A 21,695-nucleotide genomic window follows, 5' to 3' on the forward strand; every position below is an offset into this window, starting at 1 on the left:
ATGATCTGTCGAAAAAATGAATTAAGAACCCATTTTTGTCAACGTTTTTTGAGAAATTGATTTAAAATCAAAATTAAGAAAAAAATGCACATTTAAAACCTTCCCTACGTGTTTCACAGTAGTTCAAGTGATTTAGGAGTTTTTAATTGGTGTTTTAAATTGTTTAGGAATACACACTTCTGAAAACACGTTTTTAGAAGTGGGGATTTTTAGAATTTTTTAAACTTAATTGGTTTATTTTAGAAAAATCGTTTTAACCTAAATTTTTTTAATATAAAAATTATTTTTTGAGAAGAGGCTGGCGTCTTCCTCTAGGGATTCACGCCCAGCCTCTTCCTTCCTCTCTCTTCTCTCTTCTTTCTCCTTTTCAATCCTTGGTCGATTTTCTTCCTCTGTTCTTTCTTCTTTATTTCTTGCCCTCGTTGTCGTTGGCTTCTTCTTGTCCCCATCGTCGGAGGTACATGCAGCCCGGAGAAAGATCGCTTCTTCTCAACCCCTCCGTCGGAGGCAAATTGCAAGGTTTGCTTCTTCTCCCCCATCTCTTTATTTGAGTCGTAGGTAGTTTAGATCTAGTTTTTTTAGTTCATTGGATACATAAGAATATATTTTAGCATTGCATATCATGTTGTTTGTTTTCAGCAACATCGTATTATCTAGATTAGTGATTTTTTGTTTGTGTTTCCTGCATATTAGATTAGGCATATATTGCATCGTATAATAGTTCTTGTATTTTGTTTTCGTCCAGTTAATATTTTGTTTTATTAGAATACACAGCCTATATTAATCTTTCTAAAGGCCAACAAACAGATTTGCATGATTTGCGTATTCACGCAGATCGGTTTGATCTTGTGAAACATTAGGAGATTAGCGTGAACCTCTGGTTTCACGCTAAAACTTGATCTAACAGTTTTTAGAAAAACGTCATCTGTAAATCACGCAGATTTGCGTGATTTGCAGATCGTGTTTTTTCTGATCCACATTGTTGTGCGCAAGGGAAATCAAGTTTTGCCAAAACAGAGTTAGATTTTTCTTTTGATCAGATTCGCTAAATACCATTGTTTACGTGATTGTCAAAATCACGCAGAACAGAGGGTTTGACGGATTTGGCGTGGACCTAAACTCTTGGAATTCTGTTTTGGATCAACAAGATTCTCGGTCTGTGGAACCCAGCGAACACGTCTAAAATAAAACTTTTATTGCTGGAACGTCTTCAGCAGACCGTGTGCATGTCATGTAGATCACGCAGTTGATCATGCACATCACCAGCGTGATTGACGCTGGTCAATCGTCGACCCACAGATTTTTTTTTAGCTGCGTTAGCTAATTAGATTCATTTTAATTTTTAGTTAGTTTAGATCAGATATTAGTTTTTATTGCTTTATGTCATCAGCTAAGTAGATTGATTTAACTGTCTTTTGTAGTTAGTTGTTAAGTATGATCGGACTTGCTCAAATTCCGGACGAAGACCATGAAAAAATTGAAAAAACTGTTCCTTCTCCATTTGTTCCCGCCTTAGTTTAACATCTACGGCGAATACCCATTTGAGTTCATGAAGGGATAGTTCATCCCACAAAGGAGATAATGTACTAAAGTAGCTCTTACTTTTTCTTCCAAAAAGTATTGCCTTGCTAAGTTTTTTGGGTATACATACCCTTCAAAAAATTTCAAGCCTCGTTGACTTTTCTAAATTTTGCAAGGTTGGCACAAATTTTGAGTTCAACATTGTTCATAAACCATGCCAAGATTTTGGCATGTTCACTTTCTCAATCTTCAACTTTGGATTGATATTTAATTATGGCTTGCTCTCTTTCTTCCTCATTAAGAACCTTCCCTTGATCTCCTTCCTTCTGGGTGAGTTTAAGAATAGGCTTGGGTACGGTACAGTGAACATAACCCCAAAGTTTTTGCCTTTGAGGTGATTTTTCATGGCAGCTGCCCACATTAGATAATTGGAGCCATTCAATTTGAAGGAGAGATCAATCTTTGAATCTTTTTCATCATGATGAAGAAAGAAGATAAGAGAAAAGAGAATGGGAATGGTTGAGGATGAATCACGACCACACCAATCACTACAAACACTTTGAGTAGCACGATCACCAATGCCCAAGAGTGAGAACACCAAGGCGCTCTGATACCATGTAATAAAACAAAGTGTGCACAAACACAATGCCACTAAAGGGCTGGAAGAGTGCACAAACACATAAAGCATCTAATGGGCAAAATACAATAAGCCACAAAGGGTTAAGCAAACGCTCACAAAGAGCAAGAAACCACACATAAAAAATATAAATCTTTCATAAAATGCTTAAGAAAAACATTGAGAAAAATAGGGGCAAGAGGTTCATATTTATACACATGAAGGGGTCAAAGGGAGCTCCGAATGAAGTCTCTATAAATGTGACCATTGGGAGCTTTCAACGACTCTATGGTCAAAAGACGATAGAGCCCCTAGCTAAGATAAAAAGGAAAAAAAGAAAAAGAAAAAGAAAAAAGAAAATTATAAAAATGTGACTAAGGGACAATAACTATTACAAATAGGAAAAGACCAAAAATACCCCTAGAGGGTATTACCTATTACAATGTACAAAAGTATAGTAATATATACATAGAAATGTATATATACTATATTACATACACAAGTACATCAAAACACACACACACATTTAACACCTTGATTTAAAAGATGAAGATGACCCATCATCATTTAAAATCACTGAAAAAATGCAATCAACAAAGAAAATCATTGAGCTGAAGTTTGATATTGAAGATGACTTTTATATATAGACATGTTTCTGAACTCTAGCTTGTATGTATTTCCCCTTAGCATGGCATTCTGTAACTAAAAAATGTAACTTCAACTTTTGTAATGAGTTATGAAAACCTTTTGGCCCTAGAATGTATCATTATTTTGTCTTAACCGATTGTATTTGTGGTGATTAGATGCGTGGTTGCACTACTAAATGCATGGATGTTAAATGTTTAATGACATATTTATGTTTAGTTAATCTTATTACATAAATATATTGTGTTCTTCTATTCTATGGTTTTTTTTGTTTTTTCATACTTTTTTTAAATTTTTAAAGAATTTTTAGTGAAATTTATGATTTTTTACGATATGCTATGCTATGATACGCCACTTACAACCTTGGTTCAAACCACTACAGCTAGCAGTAAATGTAACAGAAAAAGTATGCTACTTGCAAAAGCAAGGAAACAAAACTACCAACAACATATTCAAGCATGACTGTCTATCAGTGTTATTATTGAATCTGGTTAAACACAATTTCTACTTTAAACACGCAGTATACCTTCTCATCACTTGAAACATGTGTACGCTCATCAATAGACTGTGGATAACGGAAAAACATCAGAAAACAATATTAACGAAAGAAATATTAGTGTTATGCAGCAAAATAAGAAACGTTATGATGAATTTAAATCCGTACAGTGATATTCTTGAAGAGCTCATAGTTAACATCCTTCGCCATGTACATCTTGGGATGCCATTTACCTTCAGACCAATCTACATGTGTCACAGACCAATTTGATATTCCAGAAGGGTCCAGCAACTGCAAGACCAACAAAATAGTTTGATAAGCTTATCCCCCTCATTCATATATGTAATCCAACATTTTAAAAAACAATTTATCGAGTAAAGACAAAAACAAGAAACATTTAATGGGCTGACATGGAAAAATGTTGGCAAATAATGTTCATCCGCATAACAGTTACGGCCCTCAGCACCTGGCTGTAACATTAATGGAAGAACTTATTAGAAACATGGCATTTCGAAAAAAAAAACATACAATCAATCAAAGATGTATCAACAAGAAAAGACTACAAAATTACAGATTAGTTAACAAATTCCAGCTATCTCAACTCTACAAGGTACAACAGGAATAAACTTCCAAAATGTGAATATGATGCTAAACCAAAAAGTAAACCTCCTTCACTCCTTTGTAAATGATTGAACATATTTGAGTTTAGAAAGGAAGGTAGTTAATATGCACTTTAGAGGGCAAATGCAAGAGAACAAAATATTAAACTTCAGGTATGCTTAAAACCTGCTAGCAGCAATACAGAAAACATAGTTTACATGTGATTAATCAAGTACCTTGCAGAATTGCTTGAATTTTGAGTAGTACAGGCTGTCAGCCAATACTATCAATGCATGTTGTCGCTTCATTGTAAACCACTGCAATATGAAATAAGACAGTTACTGCATCATATCCATGATCTGCAATTCTATAGCTTTCTAGCAACCAAGTAGTTGTATTAAATGCAATAATATACTGGTATCCCAAAGAAAATACTTAAAATAAATATTGCAGTTTTGCCATGTGTGCAATGTCAAGGTGCAGTCAGGGGATAACATGAAGCTGAAGGCAACTTTTGGAAAAAGTATAATATAACTGCACAGGTGGCAGCAAAAAATCATGTGAATTTTTCCCTGCCTGACTTTTCATTTTCCTTCTATCAACATGCCATTCTATCAAGGATCAGCATAACAGGAATTAGCATGTGCAGAAGAGCAACACATGAACTTGATCTCAGTGATGAAAAGAGCATCACCAGCAGCACACAATGATCTTGATAAAAAATAATACCTGTGCCCCCTTCCTCCAGTCTTCTTTTTCAATTTCTGGTGCCATATGATTTGAATACCTGCCTACTCCATGTGGACCAGGATCATCAAAGCTAAAATGAAAAGATTAAAGAAGAATAAAAAATGAGATCACCCAAAATTCCGCGAGAGTTCCAGAATACTGTAGATATAAGGAAAGCAGGCAGAAATAGATTTGAAATGAATGCTTTTGAAAACAATGTACCGCAGCAGTAAAATCACTCACACACAATGCGTGTGTACCATTATAAAAAAAAAAATCAATGTTGTAAGTATCGATACAGTATGTGTCATTACTATGGGGAAAAGTGATACGATAGAGTCCCATGCTATACAGGGTGTATCGTACGATACACCTTCAACGCACTTTAAAAAGGGACGAAACTTGTTTTTTATTTTTTTGGTTTTAAAGACCTCTTGAGGACCAACTTCCTCATTGGTGTAGAGGCCATTAGAGGGGTATTCACGCACCCTAAGAGTCTTGAGAGCGATTTGAGGGTCGATCTTTGCGCAAGAGAGATTTTGCAGTTTGCTTAGGTAAGAGTGTATTTCCACCATTTTTCACTGAATGAAGTGGGTTAAGGTAAAAAATTCTTAATTATATGTAAAATTACAAAACTACCCTCCAAAAAAATTGCCTCCACTCACGCCCCCAAACCCCCACCTTATGGTAGGGAGGCGCTGCCTCCCTGCAACCCCCTGCCAACTTACCATGAAGTTGATCCGCGAAAATTAGGGATTTATATCAAGGTAGAAATCAGGCTTTACACTCCAACAAAGATGACATCAGATGATTAAGCATGAGAATAAGGCACTCAAGTAATGAGTGGAAATCGAATGCAATTATTGTCATAATATTTTTATTTATTTAATATGAAAGTATGAGTCTTATAACATGTTCTTAATTGTAAGATATTTAATATTTTGCATTGTTCTTGAGAGATAGTTGATGTTTGATGATGTCTTATGCAGCTCATAAAGACATAAATGCTTCATATGTGATTTTATTAAGATTGTAAGTATCATATCATTACTTGTATCGATCAGACCCAAAATAAGATATGTATCATAAATTTTCAATAAAATTTTTCAAAAAATCATGAAAAATAAAAAAAAATAGCAAAAAAACAAAAAAATCATAACACAAAACAATGATGAATTGAACAAAATACAACCATAAAATCACATATGAATCATTTATGTCTCTATGAGATGCATAAGACATCATCAAACATCAACTATCTCACAAGAACAATGCAAAGTATTAAATATCTTGCAATTAAGAACATGCCACAAGGCGCATACTTTCATATTACATAAATAAAAATATTATGGAAATAGTTAAACATGATTTTTAATCGATTTTCATGCCCCATTGTCATTCCAGATCATTTGATGTCATCTTTGTTGGAGTGTGAAGCCTGATTTATACCTTGATATAAATCCCTAATTTCCACAGTGGGAAGTTGGTGGGGGTTGCAGGGGGCAGCGCCTCCTAAGGCAAAAAAAAATTAAGGTAATTTTTTAATTTTACTCATAATAGAGATTTTTTACCTTAATTCACTTGCTTGAGTGAAAAAATGGTGAAAATACACGCTTACTAGAGCAAACCACAAAAGATCGCTCCCTTGCACATAGATCGGCCCCCCAAATCACTCTCACGTATCCTAGGGTGCGTGGATACCCCTCTAATGGCCTCTACACAAATGAGGGAGTCGGCCCTAAAGAGGTCTTTAAAACTCAAAAATAAAATAACAATTCAGCCCTTTTTTAAAGTGCACCGAAGGTGTATCGTACGATACACCTTGTATTGATACGATACGATATAGGGTTGTATTGTACTATACATATATGATACTTGTATTGCAATACGAATGTGTATCGTTATTTCCCATCTATGTCACAGGGACTCTTCAACTAGGTGCCGCACCCGCACCCGCACCCAATGTGGTCAACCTGACCCTGGGTGCAGTCAATGCAACCAAGGTCATTTATGTCAAACTTTTGAACTTTATATATATATATATATATATATATATATATATATATATATATATATCATTTTTTATATTTTTGCCGCACCCCCGCACCCGCACCCGCACCCATGTGACATAGTTTCCCATAGTAACGATATGTACCATGTTGTATCGTACGATGTGGTACGATACTTGCAACATTGGATTTTTATTGTTGTATTTTGTGCCGTTCATTATTGTTTCATGTGTTATGATTTTTTATAATTTTTTTTTATTTTTTCTGATTTTTCATGATTTTTTGAAAAAAAAATATTAAAAATTATCACTTTTTATGATACATATCTTATTTTGGGCCTAACCAATACGGGTACCGATTCAATGAGTTAATACTACTATCCAACAATCATGTAGGTCAGGTTACAAATTTGGGAATGGAGATAATTTTATATGACGTGCATTTATCAATTTAAAGAACCTTATTCCTGCTTCTTGATTAAAGTTTTGAAATAAGTTAATGAACAAGTAAACATTCTTGTATGGCACTATCTGTTGTGCAAATCTTAGCATTCCAAAAGGTCATTCTAAAAGGAGGAATTTTCTCAGAAACCAGAAGAATGTTTCTTGAATTCAATAAGCATGGTTCATGGAAGGTTACAATTTGCAGGTGATCCAAACCATGGTTGCCAGTTGAGGAAGCGGGAGCGGGAAGCGATACGGGAAGCGGGAGCGGGAAGCGAGGCACTTTCAAAATTTTAGGAAGCGGGGAAGCGTGGGACCACTTAGGAGCGATTCGGGAAGCGTCTCGGAAGCGACCTAGGAAGCGTCTCGGAAGCGACCCAGGAAGCGTCTCGGAAGCGAGGGGGAAGCGAAAAAAATAAAAATAAAAAATAAAAAATACAAAAAATTTGAAAAAACAGGGGAAGCGATGGGGAAGCGTGGGGGAAGCGTGGGGGAAACGAGGGGGAAGCGTGGGGGAAGCGTTGGGGAAGCGTGGGGGAAGCGCGCTTCCCATTAAAGGGAAGCGCGTCCCCCATTAAAGGGAAACGCGTCCCCCATTAAAGGGAAGCGCGCTTCCCAAAAAAGGGGGACGCTTCCCCCCACCCTTCGGAAGCGCGACGTTTCGCGCTTCCGAAGCGCGCTTCCCCTTTTAGCTAGGCGCTTCCGGTAACTCTGATCCAAACTTCCAAAACATGGATACTAGAGCCTTCTTGTGTAGCCATCATAAAGTATTCAGTTTCTAACTTATCCAAGCCATGTAAAAGGCAGGTAAAAACAAGCTGTTACTATTTGACGGTGGAATGATGCCGTTTTGAATATTCCACAGATATCTTACCTGTCAATAAAACTAAGGTTCGTCTCCATGAGGTACCTATACACATAGTCAAAATTATGCAGCGGCACACAGCTGCAACCAAGCAACAGAGAATAAATAAAGTATTTGTAATCCTGAACTGAAAAAATATTAAGAAGCGAGTGATTCATGGGAAAAGTGATAAATTCCAAACCTGTCAGAAAGCAAAACAAAATGTTGGTTATGAGGATCTTGAAGGGCATTTGCCAGAAGTCTCTTTTCTGCATCAACCATTGAAATTTTGCCCCAGTCAACCTGCATGATGCTGCTTGTCTCAATAACATGAATATAATATTCAATAAACCGAGAATGGCTGATGCCAAAAGAGATGCTTGTAAGAGAAAGCTCAATTGTTTGAAATATCCCACAGATTTAATAGCAGAGCCTGCATTCTCATGGTTGACGGCTATGTCACAGGGATTCGGCTAGCAGGGTGCCGCACCCACGTCGCATCGTCGACGCAGGTGCAGGTGTGGTCAACGGTCAACCCGACCCTGGGTGCGGTCAACGCACCCAGGGTCATTTTGGTCCAATTTTTCGGACTTAAAAAAAATTGCCAAGAAAATTTTGTTTGCCCTATATGTCATAGAGATTCTCCAACTAGGTGCCGCACCTGCACCCGCACCCGATGTGGTCAACCTGACCCTGGGTGCAGTCAGGCACCCAGGGTCATTTATGTCCAACTTTTGGACTTTATATATATATATATATATATATATATATATATATATATATATATATATATATATATATATATATATATATATATATTTTTTTTTTTTTTTGCCGCACCCCCGCACCCGGGTTTTTTGAAAGTGCCGCATCCCCGCACCCACACCCATGTGACATAGCTTGACGGAACTAATTTTCTGATGCACCTTCTTTATCTCTTCAATAAGATCTTGCAGATTATTAAAAAAATCGCAAACCAAGGGAAAAATGAATTTAAGAATAAATTTGTATTGTGTGTTTATATCCAAGTTAAGCAACAAACACCCCCAAACCACATTGATTACACATTAATTTCATTCATAGGTCAAAGAGCTGTACACAAGATGTCAGTCTGATTTATATATATTGCCAAGGAACAATCTTTGCTGGCTTAAAGGGCTTTTCCATTTTGAAGTAGTTTATTAAGTAATCAGTAAGGTGACAAGGCATCACACCTTACAATGGAATCGATGTTAGCCAATCCATGATAAATCCAAATTAGACTACCTATTCCCAGCACGTGTCAGTATTCAATTTATCTGAATATGTATTATTTTCAGATTGCAAAGTTGATTTTTGGAAATTCGGTTACTCCTTTCAAGGTATATAAACCACTATACAGAATGCAGCCACCACTTCCAAACAGTTTGTGAACTCCTTGACTTCCAAACGTTTGGTTAGTCTGACAAGAAGATCCCTAATGGAATCCTCTTTGATATGAGGCATAACATCCGGCCAAGCAAGACAATAATTTTTGGAAGAAAGGGCAATATCGCATCAAGATGTTTTGGAAACCATAAAATTTGATATGTTTTGAAGTTTAAAATCCAGCCACATTATCAAACTTGATCCATAAATGCACACAGCTTGAAAAATGTGACAATGTAACCTTTTTTATGACAAAAAAAATCCAAAATGTAAACCACACCCCTAAGTTTCGCAGTCCACAACAGAGAAAAAACAAGCAAAGTTTTTATATTAAGATTACCATTCTTTAAAAAACAAATTGAAATCAAGCACATCTATTAAAACACCATTATGACATGAGGATGCATCCCCGGGTAAATCAGAATGATTGATGTTTTCAGCATGCATCAAGCATAATACATTATTCACACAGCTTAAGATTATAAACTGTCTAATATGATATCCATGAAATAAATTCTTGACATATTACCCCAACACTTGACTCCAGATCCAACTGGCATATGAAGTAGTATCAAATTTGGTTTAATCCTAGATTCAAACCCAACTCAATTAAAGAATGATGCTATTTTAAAGCTTTAAATAGAAGGTCAAACGAAACACAATAAAATGGAGATTGATTTTTTTTTTATCATTTCGCTTCGATTATTTTCTGATTTTTTTATAGTAATCCATTAATTGTTAACGGATAGTAAGTTTATATCCCAGACTAGTGGATACTCTTTGGTTTGCATCAAATGGTATTAGTGCAAAGTTTTTGTCTCCAATTCTTTATTCATGACATCAAAAGAAAGTTCATGGGTAAATTCTGCAGTAGAGGTGATCAAACAACATATTAATTAACTCCATTTGAAGTAGATGAAGAATTTAATATATTAAGAAACAAACCAATGGAACAATCAAAGCAATTAGGCAATAGAAAAGTTCTCATGTTATACCTCTTGCCATGTTTGAAAGGAAAGGAAAATTAACATTATCAAGTTTGAATCCAAAAAAAAAAAAAACACATCCTATGTATTATGAGACTGTCCAAAACATGTCAAAAACAACGAATGCTCACATAGGACACATGCACAAGATCAACAGCCACAACAATTTATAAATGCTGTTTTTTTGTCCCTACCCAAATCCATCCAACAAAGGTACACTGGCAGGCAATCTGCTTTTTGCAAACAAATCCATCTGTTGGTTTTTCATTGGACCAAAGTTCCCCATTGGTTACAGGAGGTTTTCTTTCCAACTTATTTTTAAGCCAGATCTAAAAAACCAATTGAAAATTCCCTAATGGAACCCAGCAACCCCTCTTCCTTTAACAAATCTAGAAAAAAGTGTCAGGTATGATTTTCATAGGCCACATCCGGCGGAGCCCTACTACTGACCAAATCCGACCAACAATATCCCCTCCCATTGGCTGGCAACCGATGGCTGGCTTAGATCCTATGTCCATGAGTGATATGTGGTGACTTTCCTCTTTCCATTTATCAAATGGAGATATAGGCAAGATCACCAACAGCCAAAAGGACAGCAGCCCTGCCATCACATCACTGTATGAAGCACCAATGAACTCTACTTTCAGAGTACAGCATATCAAGCATCAGATTAAAAGGCATGAAGCACATATAACAAAAATGGATAACACTGAGAATTTGATACAAAAGCAAAGAAATGGTGGCCCAAAAGAAAGAGAAGATATACCTTCTCACTTGGAATTTCTCTGTTCATGAACAAAGAACTCTGATGCTCTGGTTTTTTCTTAGATGCATGTACATAGATCGAGATCCTCTCTTCATGACCCTGAGGCTCAGATGTAAAGATGAATTAGAAAACCATCATTCTCGATAGTGAGCCTGTGTTAGTGTGAAAGGGAACTCACTTTCAAATCTTTCATACATGCAACTAATAGTCACCATAAGGAGTACAAAGCATGTGTTACCTACAGAAATATATCGCATAGGTTTTGCAAAGATGCAAAACCGTTGGAAGAAAATGATTTTCAGGTTAATCTGATTTATCAATATTCATGATGATGGCAATGCTATCTTTATTGAAGTCAGAAACATGTTGACTACAAAATACTTCAAAACACAATTACATAAATGAAAAAAAAATCATAAAAAGCTTGATACAAATACAACACTTGAATTACATCAAGTGATGCCCTTAGGTGTCACTCTACCTCTAGACAATTCACATAAGGCCAACTTCAGTCAATTTTCCTGTACCTTCGAGAATGAAATTTATAAAAAAACTTCATTCAATTACAACACTTGAATTACATCAAGTGATGCCTTAAGGTGTCACTCTACCTTTAGAGGATTCACATAATACCAACTTCTCTATGTTATTAGTTTTGTAACATCCAAAAGCCCCCAATAGCTTCTCTTATCTCCCTTGGGTTTAGAAATAGTCTGTAGTACATGCATGATATGCCTTGTAGACTACACTTTGGAAAACTCTCTCCTCCTATGATCATGGTGGTAGGGCTTTATCCCTTTCCTATGATCGAATAGGAAAGAGTAATCTACATTTTCCTCATGCAATTCATATCTTTCAAACCCACTAACATTTTCTAGAAAACTTACATTTCTAGACACATACAATTTATCGTTTTCAACATCATAACATTGAAACCCTTTTTGAGTTTCGGAGTATCCAAGAAAAACACATGGAATGGCCTTTGGTGAAAGTTTATCGTTCTTATCTGTAAGAACAAAACACTTGCACCCAAAAATTCTTATCCTACTATAATCAGGGTCTCTTTTATACAAAATTTCAAAGGGTGAAACCTTATTTAATCTTTTATATGGAAGACGATTGATGAGATAGATGGACGCAAGAGCCGCCTAAGCCCAAAATCTTTTTGGAATGTCTTAGAGATAAGTAAGGTTCTAGATGTCTCAATGATGTGTCTATATTTTCTTTCGGGTTGAGGTGTTTTGGGACCAAATTTTTGATGGATTATCCCATGTTTTTCAAGATAACTCTTAAATTCATTTGAGAGATATTCACCTCCTAAATCAGTTTTAAAAATTTTCAAATTTTCGTCAAATTGATTTTTAATCATCATATGATAGGTTTTAAACGTTGAGAAAACCTTATGTTTATGTTTGAGAAAGTATATCCAAGAATATCTAGAATAATCATCTACAAAGATCATATAATATGCAAACCCTCATTTTGAAGTAACGGGTGTCGATCCCCAAACATCCGAATGAACAAGTTCAAATGGTTTTGTAGTAAACACAGATCTTTGATAAAAAGGCAAACTTCACATTTTTCCAAGAGTGCAATCATTACAAGTGAAATTATTCTTACATAGGTGTTTGGCAAAAGGTAAATAAGAAATCTTGGTGACATTGGGATGCTCAAATCTTTGGTGCCATACATTAATGTCTTTATGTTGCACAACATTACAAATGGATTCTTTGGAATACGAAGAAAGTCTACATAGTATAGATCTCCCTTCCTAGAGCCTCTTCCAATTAACTTCCCGGATCGGCGATCCTGTATCCAACATTTATTAGATGAGAATTTTATATCACATCCATGGTCCGAGAGTTGAGAGACCGAAAGCAAATTTAAATTCAATTTTGGTATAAATCTTGAATTTTAGGGATAAAAAAACCTTCTTTAAAATTTTTGATTCTTTTGATTTCAAGAGAAGTGTCATTCGCGGTTGAAACACAAGTTGGAGAGGAATTTTTTAAATATTCGAAAAGAGAACAAATATTTGGAGACATATGAAAAGGGGCACCCGAATCCAAAAGCCAAGAAGTCTTCTTGGGAGGAGAAAAGGTGGATGTGTCCGCTCCGGAAATTGCCCTCTTAAGAAGTGGTTGAAGTGCTTCCACAATTTGATGCAAGGAAATAGCTCCATTTGAAGAAGATGAACTTCCTTCCTTTTAAAGTTGAGATGTGGTAGTCATAGCTAGCAACTTCTTCCATTTTGGACAAACCGGTTTGGTGTGATCATTGATTTTGATTTTTGAAGTGGGGAGATTTGTAGGTTCTCAAATTGTTCTCCGGTCTTGAAACGACATTTACACCATCACTTTCTTCTTGGTTGGAGGGTGTTGCAAGGACACTTGGGTTGTTTTTGCTTATACCCATACGGGTTTCTTCCCCACTTAGTTTGGTAATAACATCCTCAAGAGAAAAGGAAGTGAAGGAGGAAAGAAGGAAGGATCGTATTTGTTCGAATTCGGATCTAAGCCCATTTAAAAAATTGAAAAATCGATCCCCCTCCAGTTGCTTATGCCTAAGCTCAATGGCTTCGCAACTCCATTTGGGTTCAAGCATGGCAAGTTCAACCCAAATGGATGACAATTCTGCAAAATATTATCTAATAGTCATTTCATTTTGTTGGAGGGTCAAGGCCCTTTTTCGAAGATAATACTTGTAAGATAAATCTCTTGAAGTATACATCTTTTCAAGATATTGCCATGCTTGAGAAGCTTTTTTGAATTTTATAATGTTGGCATTGATCTTTATCTCAACGGATGAGAAAATCCACGATAGGATTTTAAAAATTTTCATCTCCCATTCCTCATGCTTCTTGGAATAGTCTTCAAGAGCTTTATCCCTTTCTTCACCTTCAAGAATTTTTATTTCTCCTCTTTCTACCAAAGTAATCTTTGATTCCAGTTTCGGTATTGAGCCTTGAACATATCCCCAAAGCCCTTTGCCCTTGATATGAGCTTCCATATTTCCGGCCCAAACATGATAATTTGAGCCATTAAATTTGAACCCAAGAGAAAAGTGTAAATCATTTTCCCCCATTTAAGAAGAGAAGAACAACAACAACAACAACAACTACGCCTTCATCCCAAAACAATTGGGGTCGGCGATATGAACCAACAAAGAAAATCATTATGGGTCTTCCACATGAATCCTTCTCCTCCATTCATTTCTATCCAATGCCATGTCCTCAGTGAGGTTCAAAGCATTCATATCCTTTCTTATCACCTCCATCCATGTCTTCCTAGGCCTACCCCGACCTCTTTTAACTAATATATTTTTCCATTTCTCCATCCTTCTAGCTGGAGCATCATTAGGCCTTCGTCGAATATGCCCAAACCACCGTAAACGATTCTCTCTCATCTTATTTTCAATGGGTGCAACGCCTACCTTCTTACGTATCTCCTCGTTCCGAATCTTATCTTTTATTGTATTTCCACACATCCATCTCAGCATACGCATCTCAGCTACACTCATTTTTTGAATATGATGTCTCTTGGCAGCCCAACATTCCGTACTATATAGTAAAGCGGGCCTAATAGTCGTCCTATAAAACTTTCCCTTCAACCGCAATGGCATTCTACGATCGCACAACACTCCAGTTGCACTCCATTTCATCCACCCAACCTTTATCCTATGATTTACATCTCCATCAATTTCTCCATACTTTTGAATGATAGATCCCAAATATTTGAAAGAATCATCCACCGGTATTTCGTGCTCACCAAGTTTCACTACACTCCCATCACTACTTCGTTGCTTACTAAATTCTTACCACAAAAAGAGTTCCTTGGAGCTTACTTGATACAAATGGCAAGAGGTCTTCACGCTGAAATCCAAGAGAGAGAGAGAGAGGAGTGCACAACTTTCGAGGCGCACAATGAAATGAAGTGGCACACTATTCACTTCTATAATAACCAAGTTGTGATATCATATAAAAATGTCTTCAAAGAGACAGTATGCATACAAGCACTAATTCCTCACAAGAGATGTGCACAAAGGCACCCAAAGAACACTTGAATAATTATGAACAAAGGCATAAAAGTAGCACACACATGCACAAAGGCATAAAAATAAATCTCTTTATTGAAATGCAAAGGAGCTTGAGCTCTCACACATAAAAACGACACCAATGTACAAGGAGAGAACCCCTATTTATAAGAACCAAAGAGGGACCCTTGGAGGGGCTCCAATCCAGTCGTTGGAGCCCCTCCAACGATCACTATTGTGACCGTTGGAGGGGCCCAACGACTAGATTGCCCCCCCCCAACGCAAGTACAAGATAAAAAAAAGAAAAGGAAAAAAGAAAAAGGAAGAAAAAATAAAGAAGAAAATAAGCAGAAAATAAAAAGCAAGGTTTTAAAACTCGCCGAGTCAACTCGGTGACTCGGCTCGGCCCTCCAGCGAGTCAACCCGGCAGGGTAAACTCGGCTTGCCTTGACTCGGCCGAGTTCTGGGATATTTGAAATTTGATTTATTGGGTATTTTAAAATAACAGTTTAATAATAAATAATAAATTACAAGACAAACCAGTTCAAAGATACAATAATCTATCAATCTTTATGTATTGATTAAACATATTGGCAAAAGAAATGATTCAAAGATCTAACAAAAAAGTGAAGCATACACATATCGGTGCTTGTACTTCATGTTCTGGTGTTGGGTGCCTTTGAGTGTTGTTTTATGAACACATCATATCCTTCGTTGTATATAAAAATACATTTTTGTACAAAGTCTGTATTTGCTTATCTTCATATTCTTGTGAATTTCTCTATTTGCAATCTTAAATACACCTCTCACTTTATGCACTCATATCATATCCTTCATTGTATATACAAATATATTCTTGTACAAAGTTTGAAATTCTGTATCTTTATATTCTTGTGAATTTCTTTTTTTGCAATCTTAAATATACCTGCACCCACACCTGTGCATAACAATCTGTACCCTGGCATCCTTATTTTTTGACAGAAACACCCATATCATACCAGTTGTGCTGATCTTGTACAGTATGCTTGTACATGTATCCATGTGACAGCATTTCCCTTGGTCATAATTGGAATTTCTTCCGGTGATTCATTCTCTTATTGTTGTTTTACCTTGTTGCAACTAATTCAATCTGGTTTTTTATGCAAGATGATGTGTTGTTGTTCTCATTGAGGTGAGATCACTAGAAAGGAAAGCTAACAAAAGCTAGGGTGTCTTCTGGAGAAGTTTAGCTGAAATTCCTAAACCATTCTATTTAGAAACTTGATTTTAAGTATGTTTCTAGACTCAGTTACATGGGGCCTTCATTGAATACCAAAGACATGCAAATGAAAATTGCTCAGTCCCTCCTTTGTCCTGCCTCTTCTAACCATTTCTTCTACCTAGAGGTTCTAGCTGGGGACAATCAATATTCATCTAGCTAAACCTGAGTCAAATATGAGCAGCATGCTTTGGCTCAATAAGCTAATCACCTTTGAATTTAAGGTATTCATTAATGTCCTTTTTATTTCTATTTATCTTTCGCTGTAGTTGTATTATGGTTCATCAGCTTCTTCATGTAACTTGATCTTTCCATGTGACCTTGTTATGAAGAAGTTTGTACTTTTTCTACTCTCTGAACTTGCAATTTTTTATTCTGTCAACTCTTTAGACTATATGTTTACTGAAAAACATGGTTTGAGACAAATTATATATTGTTTTTCTTTTGAAATCAAAAGTTAACAAAACCCGGTCCGAGTCACCGAGTTGACCTGCCGAGTCAATAAAGAACGAGTCGAGTCCCGAGTCACGGGTTTTAAAACCTTGATAAAAAGTACAAGCATATTCCCATTGGAATATGCATAAAATGTGAACAGTCTAAATTACCATTTATGGGGTTTATATATATAGAGAGAGAGAGAGATACGTATACATATATACTCTCTCTCTCTCTCTCTCTCTCTCTCTCTCTCTCTCTCTCTCTCTCTCTCTATATATATATATATATATATATATATATATATATATATATATATATATATATATATATATATATATAGGAATACATTTTAACACAACCCAACCTGCACCCATCTCGAAATAGGTACTCTGGCTCCCACACATACCCATGTTACCTATGTCACATGGGTGCAGGTGTGGGTGCGGGGGTGCGGAAAAATATAAAAAATTATATATATAATATAATTTTTAAGTTTTAACTGTTAACAAATAACAACAGTAACCCAACGTGAACATCTATAAATAAAACCAGATTTTTCCCTAAAATCCAACATGAACCTCTATAAAAAAAATATGATTCTCGTTGCTTTAAAACCCAACGTGAACATCTATAAATAAAACCAAATGTTTCCCTAAAATCCAACGTGAACCTCTGAACATCTATAAATAAAACCAGATTTTTCCCTAAAATCCAGCGTGAACCTCTATAAAAAAAATCTGATTCTTGTTGCTTTAGAACCCAACGTGAACATCTATAAATAACACCAAATTTTTCCCTAAAATCCAACGTGAACCTCTGTAAAAAAAAAACTGATTTTCGTTGCTTTAAAACCCAACGTGAACATCTATAAATAAAACCAGATTTTTCAACACCTAAAATTACAGATTTTTCATCAATCTAAATGAGAGAGATTGAAAGAGAGAGGATGCATACCGGACGGTGTCGCTCGAGGTCGTCGCCGGCATCAGGGTAGGGAGACTGGCCATCGCCGGCGTCGGGGTCGTCGCACAGTCGAGATCGGGAAGGAGAGGTCGGAATTAGGGCAAAAAAAAATTGCCCTAATCCTCCCCTCAACCCTTTTTTATCGGGCTTCATTTTTTTTTAAGTCTAAACATTGGACAGTTATGATCCTAGGTACGTTGATCGCACCAGGTGCCGCACCCGCGTCGAGTCGGCACCTGGTTGGCAGAATCCCTATGACTTAGCATGTTACCATTAAGTTGTACATGTGTGTGTGTGTGCATATATATATAATGATGTAATAGGTAATACCCAATGGGGGCATTTCAGTCTTTTCACTGTATAGGTTGTGCTCACTAGGGGCACTAGTGTCGTTGTATATTTTTTGTTTCTTTTATTTTTTTGTTTTGTAAATTCCTATTTTTGTAATGGGCAATATTGGCATTGCCCAAATATAGCTGTTGGGAGATCCCAACAGCTATATTTATAGGGGCTCAACCCATTGACACCTCTCTCTCTCTCTCTCTCTCTCTTTGTTGCTACCCAAGAAGAAAGGCATCAAGCCAGTCAATGCAAGGACTCTCCCTTTCGCTATTACCACAACTAACCCTCGGTCAGCCTGATTTAAGAGCCGACCCCCTGCCTGTTCCTTTCATTTTAATGCATATTAAATTATTTGGTGCCACATACAAGAGAAAGGAAATCAATGTTGTCTCCCTCTCTTCTTTTGAAATAGCTATTTCATTCTTTATTTAAGTACTTCTCTTTCTTTCCGACACCAATATTCATGTCAACATCAAGTAACCCCTTGAATGATGAATCCTACTCATAGGCTAGAAGTCATGCAACTGCCCCTCTATTTTAGTGTGTGGAATACTTGCCTATGCCTACCCATTTAGTAGGTACCTTAATCAGGGAAGCTACTGCATTCATTAGACAGCAGTAACACCATGTACATGCCCATTTACCACTGCACTGTAGCTACATGATTTATTAGATCACATCCATTGATGCATGGGCACTCTTTAGTTACAAGTGTAGCAGAAAGATTTTGCACTTAGATTTGATATTTTAGATGAGAACCAGTGGCATAACTTCTGCAATTCCATCTTTTCCAGCCACTCGTTGATGTCTACTGAATAAACCTTGTAAAACAACTCTGGATCTTCCAGGGATTTGCAAGATTATTCCCAACTTAAATAAGCATTCACCAGCTATAGACCCCCTATCTTGACCAGTCACCAGATAAAGGAGTTTAGCATCTCAGCTTGTTATGGGACAAAGCATATAAAGAGTGAACGTTGAAAGATCATGTCAGAGTATTTTGTTTTGATATCCCTCTCTGTTCCTCACTTGGAGATGATTGATATGAATTTCTTGATGCTGTCTTCTTTTCCAAGACTTCATCCGAGAATTAGCAAGAATTTGTCGAACCATAACAATGGTTAAGAAGACCAGTTACGACAAGAACTTGAGATACAATTATGAACGTTCAAGCAGAAATGTTAAGCAACAGCTTGCTGTAGCATGCTCTTATGTGAGATATGGTTCAGTTAACGTTAATGTATCACGTGAACCATGGACCAACATCATTCAATAATATTCTACAACTTTACAATAAGGCATAGAAAATCCATAAACCGTTGCTTTTGTAACCATAATTTAGCCAAAACTTTTATGACTTTAAGCTGTATACTACAATCTACTGAATTAGGGAACATAATTGAGAAGCACAACAAATGCACGTTTTGATGTCTTCTAATATCATATACCACGAATATTAACAAATGCAAGAGGAATTACTTACAAGAAAGAACTTCTCCCAGAGCTTCTCAAAAGGCAGAGAACCTGGGGTTAAAAACATGAAGGCAATTTTTGCGTTCTTGGGTGGAACTTGAGGCATCTTAAGTATATCACTAATGACAGCACGAGCTGCAATCTCATTATCAGTGTAAGATCTTGCAGGGACAGTCTGAACGCTTATCCCGAAAGGGTGGCAAACAGTTGAAGCAAAGAAGTAACAAGCTGCATACCGGCGAGGAGGATAAATATAAGCACCTATCAGAGACATACACACCATGGTGACTAAGACAATAATCCATAATGGCCTCTTAGATGATCTATTGCGTGGCGTTTGCATGTCTTCAATTCCTCTCTGCCAAGCCTCGCTCAAAAAGTCACCATCAAAGCAGTATACCAAAACTCCCAACAGTGCCCTGCCACAATTTCTGATAAATTTAATGCAAAAGTCTAATCCTTCTCGTCAAAGTTTTGAAGCTATAATAAAGTGAAAGTACCAATTCGCAGCAGTCAAGACAAGCCAAAATACAAAAGTTTTCAGATCAACAAACAGATCCACATCGTGAAATAAAGACAGCAAAGGAGAAAGATCGGCCAAAAGTTTAATGTCCCTCGTCATACACTACTCTTTAGATAGAATAGTCTCCTTAGCAATGCGCATGCTAATCAGAAAGGAAGCAGCCAAAAAATTGGAAACGTTCATAGATGCATTACATCTCGACTCCGAAACTCCCGACAGTCTAGTCAGAGATCATATTTCACCTGGAAACAATCCAACAGAGGTCGACAGAAACCTCAAAAACAAAATAAAGCAACAAAATATCAAAACATGTCATAAACTAACGGATTTCCACTATCTAAAATCCTAACCATCAACAACTCCCATGGCTCTGATCCATGAAAATTCGAACAGGATATGTATACGAACATCAAAAATCCAGATAAAAAGGAAACAAAATCATAAATTGGATGGTTTTTGCAAAAACTTTGAATATCAGCAATCTCGCGAGTTTCCAGCTGCTCAACGAATTGGAATCCATCGGAGCTCAAGCACAGAGATCATCAGGGAACCAACAAAAAAATAACAGAAATTCCGTTCTCTCCTACTCCCTAGAACCTTTTACACGGATCTAACCTGTCTCAACAGCTAAACACTCGAAAAATCCAGCAGAATTAGAAATATAACACCAAAATCCAAACGAAAAAAACACAAACTTGACCTGCTCCAGCTCCCGGACCTCTTCGAACCCGCGAAAACTCCTCTATCGTCAGAGTCTTCTCCCACTATCCGATCAATCCAAACACGAACATCAGAATGCGAGCAGAGGAAAAAGCAACGGCTTGAATGAAGAGAGAAGGGAGACGAAACACTTACCCGAAGAAAGCGTGCAGTGGAAGCCGAAAAGGCGACCGAGCGAGCGCGAGAGAGAGAGAGACGCAGTGAGGGAAAAGGAGAGCCTTATCGTTCCCGGAGAATATGTTTCAGATCTGAGAGAGAGAGGAAATTCCTTCCTTTTTAAAATTTTCCCCTTTTTATTTTCTCTTTCCCCTTTGTCCACATACACACTCTCTCTCTCTCTCTCTCTCTAAGACGGCGTCGAGGCAGACGCTTCCTCCAACGAAAAAAAAGAAAATTTCAGTCCGCTACTAAAAGGAAAGTAATTTTTTCATACCGAGGAATGCCTTTCTGTTTTTTTCCAAAACACGGCTTTTCGGGAAGAGAAATTTACTAAATGGGTTTGTCAAGTTTGAGGGATCGCAGCCGGTTAAAAGCGCAATTTATAAAATCCGATCAACTTATCAGTTATTTATAGAAAACCTCAAATTTATCAATAATTTACAAAAAAACTCCCAACATTTAAGCTATCATATTCGGTTATCCGTGACTCCGTGCTGAAGCTGAAGTATAATTGGTATTTTTGTTATTTTCTAAATCCTAAATATTACAAAAGCAGGCCAAAGGTAACAGGTGCCAAACATTAAATGTTTTATGATCTTTTATTAATCGATATTTTTGTCACGTGTGTTTTGAAAATGTCATTATCAATTTGTTCGGTCTTTTGAATAAATTTTTTCCAAATAAAAAAGGTGTTACACACCATTTTGTAATTTTTTTCACGTACG

At 36.7% G+C, this 21,695-nt stretch overlaps 1 protein-coding gene across 3 annotated transcripts in view; it reads right to left on the reverse strand.

Annotated features, from left to right (window-relative positions):
- The window catches only part of LOC149833806 (glycosyltransferase BC10-like), a 30,994-nt gene extending 9,803 nt beyond the window's left edge, over nucleotides 1-21,191 (reverse strand). Inside the window, exons 1-11 of one of the 3 annotated variants that reach the window (XM_090009862.1) lie at nucleotides 20,947-21,191; nucleotides 20,792-20,855; nucleotides 19,579-19,987; nucleotides 11,063-11,161; nucleotides 8,106-8,206; nucleotides 7,934-8,005; nucleotides 4,608-4,698; nucleotides 4,115-4,195; nucleotides 3,689-3,748; nucleotides 3,447-3,569; nucleotides 3,309-3,347 (exon numbers count right to left, since the gene is read on the reverse strand). In XM_090009862.1, the coding sequence (XP_089865988.1) occupies nucleotides 3,309-3,347; nucleotides 3,447-3,569; nucleotides 3,689-3,748; nucleotides 4,115-4,195; nucleotides 4,608-4,698; nucleotides 7,934-8,005; nucleotides 8,106-8,206; nucleotides 11,063-11,161; nucleotides 19,579-19,911 (999 nt within the window). In that variant the 5' untranslated portion in view covers nucleotides 19,912-19,987; nucleotides 20,792-20,855; nucleotides 20,947-21,191. The remainder of the gene's footprint in view (nucleotides 1-3,308; nucleotides 3,348-3,446; nucleotides 3,570-3,688; nucleotides 3,749-4,114; nucleotides 4,196-4,607; nucleotides 4,699-7,933; nucleotides 8,006-8,105; nucleotides 8,207-11,062; nucleotides 11,162-19,578; nucleotides 19,988-20,791; nucleotides 20,856-20,946) is intronic. The other 2 variants (XM_090009864.1, XM_090009863.1) reach the window with 2 other exon arrangements.
- Nucleotides 21,192-21,695: the final 504 nt, after the last annotated feature.

Source organism: Nuphar pumila, chromosome 6, assembly GCF_984573655.1.
Source record: "Nuphar pumila chromosome 6, dmNupPumi1.hap1.1, whole genome shotgun sequence".
NCBI lineage: Eukaryota > Viridiplantae > Streptophyta > Magnoliopsida > Nymphaeales > Nymphaeaceae > Nuphar > Nuphar pumila.